Source organism: Oryza sativa, chromosome 8 (genome assembly GCF_034140825.1).
Source record: "Oryza sativa Japonica Group chromosome 8, ASM3414082v1".
In the NCBI taxonomy this organism is placed as follows: Eukaryota; Viridiplantae; Streptophyta; class Magnoliopsida; order Poales; family Poaceae; genus Oryza; species Oryza sativa.
The window spans coordinates 19,010,920-19,028,146 of record NC_089042.1 but is presented as its reverse complement, the minus strand read 5'-3'; the positions used below and the strand labels follow the sequence as shown (position 1 = coordinate 19,028,146).

At 41.2% G+C, this 17,227-nt stretch overlaps 1 protein-coding gene across 2 annotated transcripts; it reads left to right on the top strand.

Annotated features, from left to right (window-relative positions):
• LOC4345494 (disease resistance protein RGA5-like) lies at positions 1–15,947 on the top strand. Of its 2 annotated transcripts, XM_015795486.3 has the most exons (6): positions 1–862; positions 1,117–3,065; positions 5,953–6,595; positions 6,689–6,817; positions 13,852–13,892; positions 14,866–15,947. In XM_015795486.3, the coding sequence occupies exons 2-6, from the start codon at positions 1,301–1,303 to the stop codon at positions 15,372–15,374; spliced, it is 3,087 nt and encodes a 1,028-aa protein (XP_015650972.1). In that variant the 5' UTR covers positions 1–862; positions 1,117–1,300; the 3' UTR covers positions 15,375–15,947. The 2 variants fall into 2 exon arrangements, with proteins under 2 accessions (XP_015650972.1, XP_015650973.1); XM_015795487.3 differs by lacking the exons at positions 13,852–13,892; positions 14,866–15,947 and adding an exon at positions 8,527–9,204.
• The last annotated feature ends 1,280 nt before the right edge of the window (positions 15,948–17,227 follow it).

Below are 17,227 nucleotides of genomic sequence, written 5' to 3'. Positions count from 1 at the left end.
GGAAGAAATTTCGTTTTTTTCCGTAATTATTGCGGGGCGTCACACACCACCAATCCACCGTGCACCATGCTCCCCTCCGGCCTCGCAGTCGCTCCGCCTCCCATAAGCCTCCACGCCGCCGCCTCCCGCACGGGCCGACAGCGGTATGCACCCGTCGACCGGCGTGCTTCGATGGGCCGGAGCAATCCGCCGCGGCCCACCCGCGCCGCGTGGTGGCGGACCCGACGCCGCGAAGGCGTCCCTCCCCTCCCCTCCCCGCCGACTGGTACGACACCGCCGCAGTCATCGTCGCCGGCGGCCGGAGCAGCTAGGTTCGGTGGTAGAGAGAGGAGGAAGGGAGAGAAGAGGGGAAAGAGCCTGAGGAGGAGGAGGCCTCGGTAGGCATCCCTAACGCCAAAGGGGGAGGAGGCGACGAGGCCTTCCGCCAAGTGAAGTCATCCGAGGAGCCATCCGCCGCCCGGAAAAGTCCGGTGGCGAAGAAGCCGAGCCGGCCGCATGGGGGGAGTGGGGGGCCCCAACCGGCGTGTTCCCCGCCGACATCTCCCCGCCCGCGGCCGCGAATCATGTTGCTCTCTCCCTGTCACTTCACAACACGCGGAGGCAGCAGCGGCCGGTGGTGCGGGGCTGCGGGCTTCGTCTCGGCGGGACGGACGGCAGCGGCTGGGTAGCGTCGCGAGCTTGGACCCCCCGGCGGCGGCGGCGTGGGGAGGGCGGTGAGATCGAGTCCTGCGACGTCGGGGTCGGGCTGTGGCTGGGAAAGTGCGACGAGAACGAGCACGCCCGGTGGCGGTTACTGGAGGAGCACGTCGAGGTCGGGCCCTTGGCGGCGGCAAGGTCAAGCCTTGGCTTCCTGTAATCAAAGGTAAAATTTTCCGAAATTCAGCGAAGAAACGGTAGAAATTTGCATTTCTAAAAGTGGCAAATAGTTAAATGCCCCTTTGCAATTGAGCCTAATGGGATAGATGAAAAAAATTGAGAGTTTGAAGTACAATTATTTATTTCTACACCAACGGCGTTTCTTCTCTATATGTTACAATCATATTTCTACTCAGGGAGAACCTGTCAATATCTTCTAGTTGAATTCATATAACATAAACACCATGCGCTACTTGGCAGGTGCCTCATTGTACTTGATAATGTGTGGACTGTATCAACATGGAATGTTGTTAGACATGCTTTACAAGAGGATTGCTGTAGTAGAATAGTAGTAACAACAGAAATTAACGATGTGGCTCAGGCATGGAGTTTTTACAAGTCTCAACATAATGCATCTCACGTGATCAAGAAGCATATTTTGAAGATGGAACCGCTTAATGACGATTTCTCAAGAGATTTACTTGTTAGTAGAGTTTTTGGTGATAAAGACAAATGTCCTGAAGAACTCAATGAAGTTTCATATGAGATAGCACGAAAATGTGGCGGTTTGCCACTAGCAACTATCGCTGCAGCCAGTCTTTTATTGAGTCGGCCAGACAAACCAGATGAATGGATCTATGTACAGAAGTCGTTGATTCCAGATTTGAGGATACAACCTACTTCCGAAGGAATGGCACAACTACTGAACAATAGCTTCAACAATCTTCCTCATCATTTGAAAGCATGCATGCTGTATCTGAGTATATATAAAGAGGATCACATAATCAATCCGGACGATCTGGTTAAGCAATGGGTAGCTGAAGATTTTGTAAGTGCGACGGAAGGGAAAAGTTTGGATGAAGCTGCAAGGAATCATTTTTATGAGCTTGTCCATAGGGGAATACTTGAAACTGAACATATCAGCTGTAGTGATGAGGTTGTATCTTGCACAGTGCATGACATGGTTCTTAACTTTATCAAACGCAAGGCAATGGAAGAGAATTTTGTCACTGCAATTGATCATTCTCAGTCTGGTATAAGACTAGCAGACAAAGTTCGACGACTCTCTCTCCATTTCGGATATTCAAAAGATGCAAAGGCACCAGCATGTATTAGATTGTCACAACTACGATCACTTGTGTTTTCTGGATTTTGGAAGTGCGGGCCTTCCATTTCGGAGTTTCATCTTCTTCGAGTTCTATTCCTTCATGGTAAACATGGCGAATTTCTTGACCTCACTAGAATTCGTGAACTGTTTCTACTGACTTATTTGCAGATTGAAGGTAATGTTTGCATAGACTTACCATCAGAGCTCCAAGGACTGAAGTATCTCAGGACTCTGCATATTGGTGCAATGGTGACCTTTTTGAGATCAGAAGTTGTTCATCTTCCGCCGTTGCTGCACTTCAGACTTCCACCCAATCTAGGGTACTTTGTTGACGCAGGGAGTGTACAGAGTATTGAAGAACTGACCAATTTGCAGGATCTTCAACTCGCATGTCCTCAGATAGCCACTTCTGACCATATTAAGCACAACATGAAACTGTTGGGTTCAATTATTGGGATACTTAAGAGCCTCAAATCTCTAACAGTTGTTCCTGTCTGCTTCTCTGAAGATTCTAATGATAACGAAAATTCAAGCATTGCCATTTTCTTGGATTTCTTAGATAAAGTTCCCCCCCCTTGTAGCCTTCTGCAGAGGCTTGAGTTGTTTCCACGTGTTTGCGTCTTCCATAGACTTCCCAGTTGGATCATAACTATTGAGAAACTCTGTATTTTGAAAGTAGCAGTCATGGAACTCCTGAGGAAAGACATTGAGACTCTCTCAATGCTGAATGCCCTCACTGTTTTCTCACTGTATGTCCGGACAACCCCTGCAGAACCTATCATATTTGACAAGTCAGGATTCCATGTTTTGAAGTACTTCAAATTCAAGTGTAGTACTGTATCAAGTCTGAGATTTGATGAAGGAGCTATGCCCAACCTCCAAAGGTTAAAGATGGAATTCAATGGTAGCACAGTGGAGCAATACAACCTTGAAAATGTGGGCTTCAAGCACTTGTCAGGTGTCAAGGTCAGCGCAAAAATTTGCATTGCCGGTACTAGTGAAGCTAACAGAATGGCTATAGCCTCTGTACTGAACAATGCCATCAGGCAAAATACAAGAATATCAAGTGTAATCATACGGTTCATCAACAGGGTTATAAAAGGTACGAATTTACATACCCTACTGTAACAATAAACATGCCCTCTTTTCTGTGTTTATTTGCGCAAGATACACTCCTTGCCTTAACATTGGAATTTGGACGAGATGCACATGGTCGATTTTTTCGCTATTCAAAATATTTTATTTGAGAATTTAACTAGGGTAATCATTTGAACCACATATCTATTTTAGTATGCCATTTGGACATGCAAATTTGACCTGCAATCATCCATTTCATTTTTGTTTTACCAATCAAAACATCCTACTACCTGCTGTAGTATAATGTCTTTAGTTAGGTCGATCAACAGCAGTGGATATCCCATATCCTACTACGTAATTCTTTTGTACACATCATACTGATTTTATTATATAAAAGAGGCCCAATGATCAGATCAGTGACATTGTAGAGATGGTACTGTTGCAAAGATAATGGAAGCAGCAACCAGAAGGTGTACACAGCCACATTATTACAAGCGTGTGTGAAAGTTCATTAAAATGATAAAAGAAGTATTCGACAGGCTAGTTAACTAAAAAAAAAAAAGATACATAGGCTAGCTGTTATTAAACCACCATCCAATATGGTTGAAAAGTTCTGTGACTACGCTCCAAGGTGTTGCCTGCATCAAATACCAGATCATGCAACTCCTCACGCTGAAGAGACCAAACCATAGCCAGTTGGAGCCCATAAAGATGTAAGATTAGGATAATTCCTTTTATAGAAGAAAAATAAGTACATTTTACTGTCCGAACTATTTCATTGGACCATTTAACCCCCTAATTTTGTTTTGGCTCATTTTACACCTGGAAATATTAAAAATGGTTCACTTTACTCCCTAACGATATTAGGAGCCATCGTTTCGCTTATTCGCGGAATAAGTGAAACGGCATATTTACAAACGAAAAATTATTTGTAAATAAAACTTTTATATACGTGTTCTAAGCGATCTAAAAGCAAAGGCTGAAAAATAAACTTTGATGAAAAAACCTCAAAATTAGCTCCAAATTTAAGATTAAAAATTCAAATTTTGGCTGATAAGTATAAGCATAAGCGAAAAGTTGAGGCCCATTGTTCCTTTTCGTTTCTCTCTATATAAGTCATATTTTGCATTGAAATTTTGGTAGAACGATAGATGCATTACAACATATGTCTTGTGACATTCCGGTCCAATCAGGATTAGGCCTGTGTGGTACATGAGAGCTGTGTGCGCATGTTTAGTATCAACTGCGGTAGTGTAGCAAGGTTGGAACCAACTTATAAACACGGTTTTGTAGGGCGGGCTGTTACACGTCTCAACATTTTTTAGATTTTTCCCCACTCTTTACATAAGTCGGAAACAGCTAAGACTGATTTAAATGTGGAGATTTTAAAGTTCAAGCCAACAGTCAAGAAAAAACTTAATTTTTTTTTTGAAGTTTGATAATGGTATCAGGGATGGCTCTAAAAAAATTCAGCCTAAAATACAACTTATATAAAAAGGAAAAAAAAAGAGAAATGTTATAAAGGAGTAAGGTGAACCATTTTTAATAGTTTAGGTGGTAAAATGAGCCGAAAAATAGTTTAGGGGTTTAGTGGTCCAATGAAATAGTTTGGGGGGGGGGGAGTAAAATGGACTTCTTTTTCTAAAAACAATATCCTTATGACGTAATCCAATAGATAATAACCGGTTGGCCGCACCAACGTACACCGGCTTATTTTAACTTTTAGTCCAAACCAACTAATCAATTTCCGAATAAATTGGACAATACTAGTGGCTGGATCCAAATTAAAAGCTGCATGTACCTCACGCCACACAGTGTGCTGTATGGCAATGAAAAAACAAATGTTGAATAGTCTCATTGTCATTAAAAAACATTTCTAGCTGTGTCGTTAATTTCTCTTAGCAAAGCTAATCCTGTGCTATATACAAACCCACGTTGTAAGCACCAGAAAATAAGGCTTGATATTTGAATGAACAGAAAATTCCTTTTTCTGATGTAAGTTCATCTAAAAGTGTCGATTTCATGTGTCAGTTTAATATTCATGAGCTTAGAAACTAATTCCTTCCAAGCTTATACTTTATCACCTTCTGGCTGTGGGATATGATGTTCTAATATCGTGCTTGCCCATCATGGTTATGGCCTTATGGATATTCAGTTCTAGAATTATCCTATACTTACAGATTTGATTGCCTAGTTATTCTTCTACCTGATTCTAAATACTAATCATTTTAGACAAGCTCGAGGATTAAGAGTATAGGTGAAACGGTTTGGTTGCCCTTCATTGGTAGCACATTGGATGACACATAATGTTCAATATATTCTGAATGATGGAGAAAATAATATTTTATTCTGGTACTCCCTCCGTTCCAGGTTATAAGATGGTTTGACTTTGGTCAAAGTCAAACTAGTTCAAGTTTGACTAAGTTTATACAGAAATATAGTAATATTTATAATACCAAATTAGTTTCATTAAATCAATAATTGAATATATTTTTATAATAAATTTGTCTTGGGTTGAAAATGTTGTTATTTTTTTCTACAAACTTAGTCAAACTTGAAACAGTTTGACTTTGTCCAAAGTCAAAATGTCTTATAACCTGAAACAAAGGGAGTAGCATTTATTTAGTAAAGGCAAGAATGGGAGAAAAGCGAACATACCATATGCAAATCTGAGCTTTAGGTCACAAGCATCGAAAAACTTGAACATTAAGACACCTTCATTTTCAGACTAAGTGGGAGCTTTTGTTAGATATTTTGTGACCTATTAATATGAGAAACCTTTCACCTCTTAGTGTTAACTGTTTATATGGGATTTTAAGAAAAAACCTTCAATTAGCCATTATAAAGAAAAGATACTGTATTAGATCTTTATATGGTCATCTGGTGTGCTAATTCTTCGGGCTTTGGCACAGATCTTCCGATTGTCCCCACCCCTCACACGGATCATATGCATGAAAATCTGAGGCTGGATAAGAGTGTCAGGTCCTGGCCTACCCAGTGCGATGGCTGCAAGGAGCTTGGTGCCGGCCACAGGTTCAAGTGCGAGCAATGCAACTCCAAGGTGTACTATGATATGTGCTGCGCAACAGCGCCTCACACCCTGAAACACCCTCTGTTCCCAGGCTCCGTTTTTCGGTTCCTCCGAAAGCCTCTGGCCTCTGAATGCGGTAGGGCCTGTGATGCATGTGGTGACCTCATGCACGGCTTCGTCTACCACTGCTTTGAGCGTGGCCTCGACCTCCACCCACGCTGTGCGAGGCTGCCTGTTCGCACTGCAAACGTAAAGGGCTATGTCATGGAGCTTCGCAGGGTGTCGGCTTGCAGCAGATGTTGCATTTGCATGTGTGGCAAGGAGGGTTATCGCAACAAGTTTTGGTCCTACCGCTCCAGTCAGGAAGGCCAGGACATTAACGTGCATATGGCGTGTTTAAAAGACTTGGCATCAAAATCACATGAAACCCTAACTAAACTGTATGAGATCCTAATGGGTGAATCACAGTGGACGCCAACAGAGGTTTTAGGCGAAGATACATCCGACCAATTAGTTGTCAGCAGGTATCAGTTCATAACTAGCGATCACAAAAAACCATCCAAATTTTTGTTCTACTTCGTCCAGTTAGTATACGACTATTATTACACCTGTTTCAGTGCGGAGGATGGTGATCGTACGCCACTGAGACAAGATGAAATTACAGAGGAGTTTCAGCACAAGGATGAAGTATGTAATGTTCTAGAGCATGGACGGGAGGAACTCCGGAAGAAAGAAACCGATACCAGGTAATATATAGTTGATTTCATTACTAAAGAACGGCCACCATCAAATACAACTGCTATTGCACAGTTGGTCAATTCCAGAGCTAATGGTCCACGCTCATCGCAGCCACTTTCCACCGCTGCGGGTTGTTCACTTTATTTCTTAACCCTAATACTCTAGTAATTACTTTGCACTCCCACAGGTTTATTTTCAATTTACCATGAACCAACATTAGTTCAACTCAAGAACAATTATCACTTAAAATTTGACATTGAAACAACTTAATCTAAACAAAAATTTCACCCTCACCAAAAATTTGAACTCAGCCAAACATGCGTTCATCTATTGACTCATAAACATTTTTCTTTTTTAGATGGGATTGTTGTAATTTGGGTGACACCAGCTGACAAGAAATTCAGAACACATAGATCCCTGGAATTGACTTAGGCCCTGTTTGATTCAGCTTAGGATTATTATAATCTGGATTATTAGGAGTAAGCTGAAACAAACAAGTAGATTATTATGCTAGATTGTTATAATCTATAAGCCAGATTAGTATAATCCAATAATCTCCTCTAGAGGAGTAGAGGAGCTTTTTCTAGATTATTGAGTGGCTAAAGACCCACTACCCTTAGATGTCTCTAATAATTCAGAGAAACAAACAACTCGCAGCTTATTCTATGTTAGCTTATTATAATCTAGGTTAGAATAATCTAATTTAATAATCTAGATTACAATAATCTTAAGCTGAAGCAAACAGGGCCTTAGAAATACTTAAAAGTCGATAATGCAAGAGAGCAGGCCATTGTTGATGAGATTCGATATTTGTTATGTCTATGTCCCTCGGAGCCAAGTAAGGTGACTCCGGCCTCTTAAGAATTTATTTGATGATATATTGAGGCCTGAGGGTTACATCGGTTGGCCATATAGTTATACTCCAATAACAAGAATCCACATGCTAAGAATTACTATTCTACTCAAACTACAATACCATAGTTTTGCCTGTAACAGCCATTTTGTACCTTGATGGGGTTCTAGTGTTTGTATATAACTCTAAAATTGGTCGACCTACGATTACCCAGCTACCCAACTTATCCATCAGATTACATAACAAACTGCCTCGGATCACCACTCCAATCTGACTTGGACCACCCATCTGCTCAAGAATATTTATTCTGACGTCTGTTTGGATAACTTTATCTGGCTTTAGAGTAAAGATCGCCAAGACAAACTCAATGTGGGTTTGCTTAGTTGTTCTGTTATGTTGATTGTGGCCTTTGCAGTTCTCTTATCATACAGTTGACAATTTGACATGTGCATTTTGAAAGCAGAATAAAGAAAGATCATAATACCTAGTATGTATAAACAAGTTTGAGTCTAGCATATAATTAGATTGAAACTATTATTTCGTGTAGGAAAAAGCCTAGTTATTGTCTCTCAATTATCTTGTTGGTCTAGTTTTCGTCGCTCAATTTATAAACCAGGTAAAACTATTCCCTCAACTATGCAAACTAGACAAGTTATGTCCCTTGGCTGGTTTTGGGTGTGACATGTCATCGACTTTGCGCGCCCAGCCGTCCTCCACATCATAGAGCTAGCCCCACATTAGGGCCCTTATCATCTTTTCTCCCTTCCCTTTCATATTTGGGTGTTGGTAAAAAGGTTCATGAGTCATAGCCACTATTCGTCAGAGCCGGCATGAGGTCCTGGAAAATGATGAGTTCAGTTGCAGGTCTGTAGCCTCTCCGCTGGTGTCAGCAAAGTGGCCAACCACAGCATACACCTACGTGCAATCCATCCTGGTGCCTGCACCAGAGCTTTTTCTTTTTATGAAGGAGCAGCCACGATTAACATGAAAGACAACTGAGCAGGAATCGGCTGAATATCTACTTGGTGGCCTCATCATCCTTATTGGCCATGTATGCCAGCACGTACTGCTTTCAGTGAGAATTCCAGTATTTTGCTAACGTGCATAGAAAGGTGATGCAAACTTGTAAAGTGAATGTCAGACCCAGAAGAAGAATAAGATGAAAATAGATATCTAGTGTAGCTGCAAAGCAAACAAAATATTGAGTCAAAATTGAACTGAACTGATCATAGCAGCGGGAAAGGTGGGCAGCAGTCTCACCAATGGGACAGTTGAAGACAGATTCCGATGGTGTATACTAGCAAATTGGCAGGCAGCCATGGTGCCACTTCAGCAGCTGCTGGAAGAAGACAGGGCGCAGGAGTCGCCACACCAGTACTACTCTCACATGCATGTTGGATTGTGTGCCCATCGCTGCTGGTGAGCTCACAATGGGGAATTTTGGGAGTGAGGGAAAGGAATAGTTAGAGAAGAGAGGTAACTGTTAGCTGTTTCATCCATGTCATCATTTTTTTTGGTAAAGGAAGCTTTTATTAATCTCAGTCGATTACATCAAGCTGATAGAACCATACTAAAAAAAACTCCCGGCCTCTGCATAACTAGGATGCACATAGCCAAAACACACACACACCCACAAAAGAGTTTGTAACAAGTGAAGGAAAGTAGTAAAATCTAGGGAGCACCAATCTTCAGCCTAGACCGCCATCCATGTCCTTGAGTAAAACACTCCCTGACCACCTACTCCAAGCGTTGACATGCCGCTGCAACCAAATCTTGTGAATCAGGCTTCTGAAGGATAGCCCATGTACGAAGGAAGTGGATAGTTTAAAAAATAACCTATAAAGGAGAAGAGATGTCATATCATTCCCGCAAAACCATAATGACCAACAAATAGTGGTTACCCTTAACAGGATAAGCGACTTAAGGTCTTTCCTAATTCCCCGTAGCCAATTACCAGACATATTGGATACACCACGAGGCGGGAAAAGCCCTGTAGCCACTTGTATAGTGCACCACACAAAACGGGCAAATCTGCATTCATAAAACAAATGTAATATTGTCTCATCTGTGTGACAAAAGGAACAATTCTTACTTCCTTGCCAATTGCGCTTGGCCAGGTTAGCCCTTGTCAAAACTATCCCACGACGTAAATACCTTAGGAAGATCATGACTTTAAGTGGTATTTTTACTTTCCAAATTACTTTATTTATGTTGGGCACATCTGAATGTACCAAGGCAAGATAATGTGACTTAACTGAAAACTCTCCATTCTGGATTAAATTCTAGTGGAACTTATCTCGGTCCTGAGTAAGCGCTAGATTTGCCATTCGTGGAACATGGTTATTCCATGCCACTAATTTTGGCTCAATAAGATCCCTTCGCCAAGATACATTCGGAGGGTAGTTTTGTAGCACATTTGCTATAGTATCCTGTTTATTGTATAGGCAAGGGTATTGTTCTCACAGTGGTGCTTCTCTCATAATGAATTTGCCAAAACGTAGAAAATCACGCTTGACCTTCATAAGGCTGGCCTAGAAGTATGAGTCCCTAGCTTTCCACTCGACTTGTGACATAGGTTTTGAGCCCAAGTACTTGTTACGAATCAATTGTTGCCATACACCATCCATCGTGAGTAGCTTAAATAACCACTTGCTAGGAAGGGCAATGTTTTTCATATATAAATCATGAATTCCTAAATCCCCTTTGTTCTTTGGGTCGGCACATAATACTCCACTTCATCAAATGACACTTTTTCTTTTGATCATCACACTGCCAATAGAATCTAGAGCGAAAACAATAAAGTTTCTTGAGTACACCTCTCGATATTGCGAAGAAAAACATCATATACAGGGGAAGACTACTAAGCACTGAGTTTATCAATGTTAAACGTCTTCCCGTGGAAAGTAGTTTCCCTTTCCAGCTACCAAGTCTCTTCTCATAGCGTTCTTCTACCCATTTCCAATCATTATTTCTTAGTTTCCTATAATGAATAGGAAAGTAGCATAACGGGAATTCGCCAGAAGAACAACCAAAGAGTTTGGTATATTGGTCTTCCATGGTTCGAGCATCACCAAAATAGAACAATTCACTCTTATGGAAGTTAATCTTGAGACCTGAGAGATGCTCAAAAGCACAAAGCAAAAGCTTCATGTTACGAGCCTTCTCAAGGTCATGCTTCATAAAACGAATGGTATCGTCAGCGTATTGTAGAATGGAAATGCCATCATCCACTAGATGAGGGACTACTCCACAAATTTGTCCATCTACTTTGGCTCAATTGATTAGAGTGACCAGCATATTAGCTACAATATTAAAAAACATTGGCGAAAGAGGATCACCTTGTCGAAGGCCCTTTTTTGTTTGGAGGAAATGTCTGATGTCATCATTCACTTCTATTGATACATTTCCACCCAAAACAAAAGACTCGATCCAAGAAATCCACTTGGTTGGATATTGAGATTTCATACGAAATCCAAATCAAAATTTGATCCTTTCATACGAAGTCCTTGTCATCAATTGTATCACCTTAGTTGCCATGTGGACTCAAAATAACCTCAAACCAGCTCGAGGGATTAAAGGTGTTCGGTTTTGATAGTTTGAGGACATAGTTTACCTGGTTTCAAAGATGAGGGATGGCAACTAGACTAACCGAATAGTTTAAGAGTTTAGGGATGGAAATTATACGTTGATGTAGCACAATTATCGGAGGAACTTCTTCGGTGTGCTGATATGTAGATATAGCACAAAATGTTGTAGGAACGACTTTAATGTGGTACTCCCTCCGTTTCATATTGTAAGACATTCTAGCATTGCCCACATTCATATAGATGTTAATGAATCTAGACATATTTAATATCTATGTGAATGTGGTCAATGCTAGAAAGTCTTACATTTTGAAACGGAGGAAGTAGTAGATAATGCCCTAAGGCAGCCCGAATCCACGGACAACAAGAGCTTAGTCCAAAGCTCCAAAGAAGATCTAATCCATGTTCTGTAATAGGAACATCTAGTTCTATTGATAAGGTGGTAAGCAAAAGTAAGTTCCAAACTAGAGGCCATTGCCTCTATTTAAAGGCTACAAAGCCATCTACAACTCGATACAACTATATGACAACCTGATGACATCCTAATTGACAACTAGGATGCTACTCAAAACAACTCATCTATTACTCAATGACACTTAGAACACAACTCATTGGACATACAAGTATTTTCTAGTGATATAATGACATATGCAATATCATAATTATTCTTGAGTTTTCATGAAGTATGTACTATAGATTCAAAACTCAAATTTTGACTTCTTGTTCTTAGTAGAGAAAATCCAATTCTACTTGTAACACCTATACTTTATGAATTGGTCAGGTGATGTTCCTCATCACGTTCTCTTGAGTATACCACTTCACTAAAAACTATATATGTACAAGTTTGCAATTAATAAGAAAAAAATCATTTTACTCCCTCGAACTATTTAGCCGGAGGATTTAACCCCGTAAACTATTTTTCAGTCATTTTACATCATAAAACTATTGAAAACATTTCACTATAGATGATAAGAGAATCTACTCAGTACCACTGAGTTCGATACACTTCAACAATATGCCACTGACTTTGTTGATATCAATAATATGCCATCGCCTTTTCCTTAACCTCTACGATTTACCATCGCCATCTACAGCCTGTTAGTTTGCGTTGGAGAAAAGACAAGTATGCCCTTAGTGAAGATCAGCAGCACTGAGACCATACCGTGCAAGGTACCGAGAGTTATAATAACTATAAAGAGAACATACAACGGTACTAAACATATGAAAAATATCTTTATTTAAGCAGCATGATTATAAATAATTATGAGCACATATTTTAAGTATTTTGATTATGAACAAATATCTCCAAGGCTACAGGAGGGGGTAGAGCTTTGATTTGCCGTGACTGTTGAGGAGCGGTTGAGGGATTGCACTGACGACAGTAGTAGCTCTCCAACAGGGCCAGGGCCACCATGTCCCCTTGCATGCAATGCCGGCACTGACGACGGCGGCGGCACCAGCAGTAGCTCCAGCAGGGGCGTCGACGTCGTGTCCCCTTGTTTGCGACGGCAACGCTGATGACGATGGCAGCACCACCAGCAGCCCTCCAACAGGGGCGCCGTCTCCCGTCGGATGTGACGATGGTGGCTAGACCACCGCTGACTTGTGCTACGGATGGTGGCACTGGGTCCCGAAGGTCGGGTCGGCGCTAGGGATGGCGACGTTGGCGAGGCGTGGCGCTGTGGCGGCACTGGGAAGGGTGGTGATGCGGCGCTGGGAGATGCGATGCTGGGAAAAAAGGGGCCCTGGGCCATGCTAGGGTTAGATGATTCAAAGGGTATTTTGGTCATAACTAAGAAAATTAACAATACAAACGGCGCGACGATGGCAAATCATAGAGGTTAAGGATAATGCGATGGCATATTATGGATATCAACAAATTCGGTGGCTTATTGTTGAAGTGTGTTGAACTCAGTGGTACTTTGTAGATTCTCTCGACCTATATATATAAATGGTATTTTGCATTGAATTTGATAGGACTGATAGATGCATTACGTCTTACCTCAGCATTTTCTTTAGAACTTTCATCATTGTTTACAAGGTTGGAAGCACCTAAAACTAACTTAAACATCAAAATTTAAATGTTCAAGCAAACAATCATGAAAAAAATTGAAAATATTATGGAACTTAGATAATGATGCCATCTATGGCTTTAAAAAATTTTAGCTTAAAATAAGACTTGTAAAAAATAAAAAAAAGATAAAAAATGTACCCCCCATCTCAAAATATAGTGACATAGTACTGTATTAGACACAACTTAGTACTATGAATCTGGAAAAAAGAGTATTAAGCAGTATAATGAACCATAGTTAATAGTTTCAGTTGTAACATGAGCTAAAAATTGTTTAGGGGTTTAAGTGACCCAATCAAATTGTTAGAGTGAATGAAATGGACATTTTAAATGAATAGTAAAATAAAACGAAAATTGAACCCGCAAAATTTATTTAAAATTCTATACTAGAAAATTTTAAGCATAATAAGAAAGGGATGCTTCACAGTAAAAAAAAAAAATTGATGTGTTGGCCATATGCGGATACACAGCTTGAGAACTGGTGCACTAATCTGTCTTATTTGTACATCTAAGTTGAATTGTTGCTCTTAATAGGTCTCAAACGGTGACGGAGCCTTTGTTCTCACCAGGTCAAGGTAATACACCTCATTGTCATTTTTATCTATTCCAACCCTTACTTTGGGCAAACTTTGTTTGGGGTAAAAGGTAATGCTAGTCATACACGCCTAAATTTTGGGAATTACGTGTGTACAGATAATTGTAAGCTTTCCAATTGAAATCATGTGCAGCACATCTTTTTGAAATCGATAAATTAATTGACCTTTTGGAAAGCCAAAAGTTATATGAGAAGCCTGCTGATGAGTGGCCATGTGAAATAAGCTAGGCAGATATGTAGTACTCCTTCCATCCAAAAGTCTAAGGCAGTTTTTTTTCACCAAGACCAAGGGGGGAATAACTCATCTACCATGTGATAAAACCAAGGAACTATATGTATGCATGCAACCAATGAGTATTAAGATGACTGCTTGGGTTCTAGTCAACAATTTAATTTAGCGCATCAAAACTACAAATATGTCCATCTCATTTAGAAAACCAGAAAGTGAAATATGTCTTGACTTTTTGATGGAGGGGGTAGAACTGAAGTCACCCCTGTTTGGAGAAAAGAGAAGGTACGCAACTTTAACAAAGAGTTTTGGATAGGCAAGCTGATTGTTGAAATGTTATATCTCAAAGGGTGTCTCATGAGGTAATGGCATTAATATATGAGGATCACATTACGGTAGAGTTAGCTTTAAAAGTTTTCATCCCTTTTGGGAGAGAAGAGAAGGTATCCAACTTTGACAATGGGTTTTGGCTATGAAAACGGATGGGTGAAATATCAATTATTATCTCTCACGAGGTAATGGCATTAATATATTAGTGATGAAATTAGGATAGAGTTAGATTTAAACGCAAACAACTTGCTCCGCATAATCCAAATAGATAAACAAGCTAGGATTAACGTAAGATAAATACTTAACTGGATTAATTAACTACGAGATATATATGCTTTGGTTACGAATATATACACTGGCATATAGTGCTAACTGCATCACACATGTTTTATAGCACCGGAGGAGGAACCTGTGGCAGAGCCAGAGATGATCACCCACCACGACCACCCGCAGCACAAGCTTCGCCTGGTGACCACGACTTGTGACATGCCGTTCCGCTGTGACGGCTGCTTGGAGCCAGGATACGCTCCCAGATACCGCTGCGACGCCTGCAACTTTGACATGCACACGTTCTGCTCCAACCTCTGCCGGCCATTCTACAGCACCCTATGTACAAAGGCCGCATATTCAGGTTTTGTCCCAAGCCTCTGCCTCCCTCGGGCCGCAGGGTCTGTGACGCCTGCGGCGATCCCGTGCGCGGGTTCATCTACCACTGCTTCGGCGCCAACCTCGACCTCCACCCGTGCTGCGCCAGCCTGCACGGGCCGATCATCCTCGACGGGCTTGCCTTCGACATCGGGGCACCAAGGAAGTGCTGCCTTTGCATGCAGGAAAAGGGCCCAGAACGCGATCTGTGGTGCTATCACTCCAACATCAATGGCGAGGGTGTGTATCTCCACGTAGCTTGCATCAAGCACTTCGCCGGAAGGAGATGGCAGGCAGGCCGTGAAAAGAAATATGGAGGGCAGATCATGCTGGCAAGCGAGGAGCTCATGATGGAGGGTCCCCTCAAGAGCATTTCATCGGAAAAAGACCGCATTATTGTTGGTGGCGTCATGCGCATCATCATCTCAGTGATATTTGGAGACCCGACTGCCAACAAGGGAGACAACGCTAGGGTCGCTTTATCCCTCCAGGGGCTGGCAGATTTATTTAGCATTCAGAGCTAAACTGGTGTGTGATCACTCTCCTTGAAAAGAACAAAAGACCTATCGGTGTGCATTGGCTTGTTTTGTTTGTACTTTTGTTTATTTCCTGGAATTGGCAAGGACTTTTATTTCCTTCGGTGTAAAATAATTCGTGTGTGTATATATATTGGCATGCAGTTTGCTACTGAGTACTGATTAAATAATTTGATAAAGAGTGATAAATGTAATAGGTATATATGTATAGGGTTTATTTTTCAACCTATGTGCTTGTAAACATGTTGCATTATAAATTGTATGAAATCATGAATTTTGATTGGTGATTTGAACTTAATTGTAAAATCTTTGGTTCATGATTATACTTTGGTATATGCTTGTTATATATTGGATGGGTTCATTTTCTTTTTATTGCAACACATGATATGATGTGCTATATATATATATATATATATATATATATATAATGCTAAGCTCTTGAATATTAATAAACATAATTACTATGCTTGATGAAATCATTATCAAAAGGGGAGAAGAGATACAAGTGCATGTTTTTCAGGTAAAGGAAAACGAAAGAAGTTTTCTTCTGGATTTTTGAGTACTCCGATGCTTTTTACCACTTTTGTTTTTATTTTTCCAAACACTAAAACATTTTTGATGAGTTTGCCAATGTGCTCATCAAGGGGGAGATTAAATCAAAGTTTGTTTGATTCTTATTCTGTGATGAACAATTGACATATGAGATTATTGGTTTTAATATTTGAGGATTATTGGAGTGGTTTTGGAGATGATTGAATTTGCAGGTGAACAAGAGATATTGCTGACAGGTGATAACCGGTCAGACCAGGCAGGTGCTGCCGGTCAGATCGGAGCTATGTGTGCGGTCAGACCGGCCAGCCCGCGGTCTGATCGGCTTACTCTGTGTCAGTTTCGGTTTCGGGTTATTTTGTTGGATATCAGTGGATAATTTATGTGTCAGTTTTGGTTTCGGGTTGTTTTGTTGGATATCCGTGGATAATTTATGTTTATGACTTCTAGATGGATACTATGCGTATGTAATACTGTTGTTTACTAACAATGAGTCAAGTTGGAGATAGCTTGTGCTCAGAATATGGTTTCTTGGTTGATGCATGTGTAGGTGATCTTAATGCCTCGAGAGAATGTTGCCGATGATGAATCAGGAGTCAACTTGGGAGAAGATGACGTCCGAATGATCAGGATATCATACGGCGTGCTTAGGCTAAACATCAATGCATGTGGTTGGTGAAGATTCTATATGGCATATGATGGAGATATTGTGTGCGTATAGGATGCGGAGTCGAATTTAGAAGGAGTCTAAATTTGGTACAATTGAAGTTTGTAAAGTTTGTCTATCACTGCTCCGTGCGCGGCTTCGTCTACCACTGCTCCGGCACCAACCTGAACCTCCACCCGTGCTGCGCGAGCCTGCAGGGGCCCATCACCCTTGACGGCCACGACTTCGATGTCCGGGCACCCAGGAAGTGCAGCCTGTGCAAGAAGGAGAAAGGGCCGGACCGTGAGCTGTGGTGCTACCACACCAACATCAACGGCGAGGGCGTGTACCTGCACGTGGCCTGCGTCAAGCACCTCGCC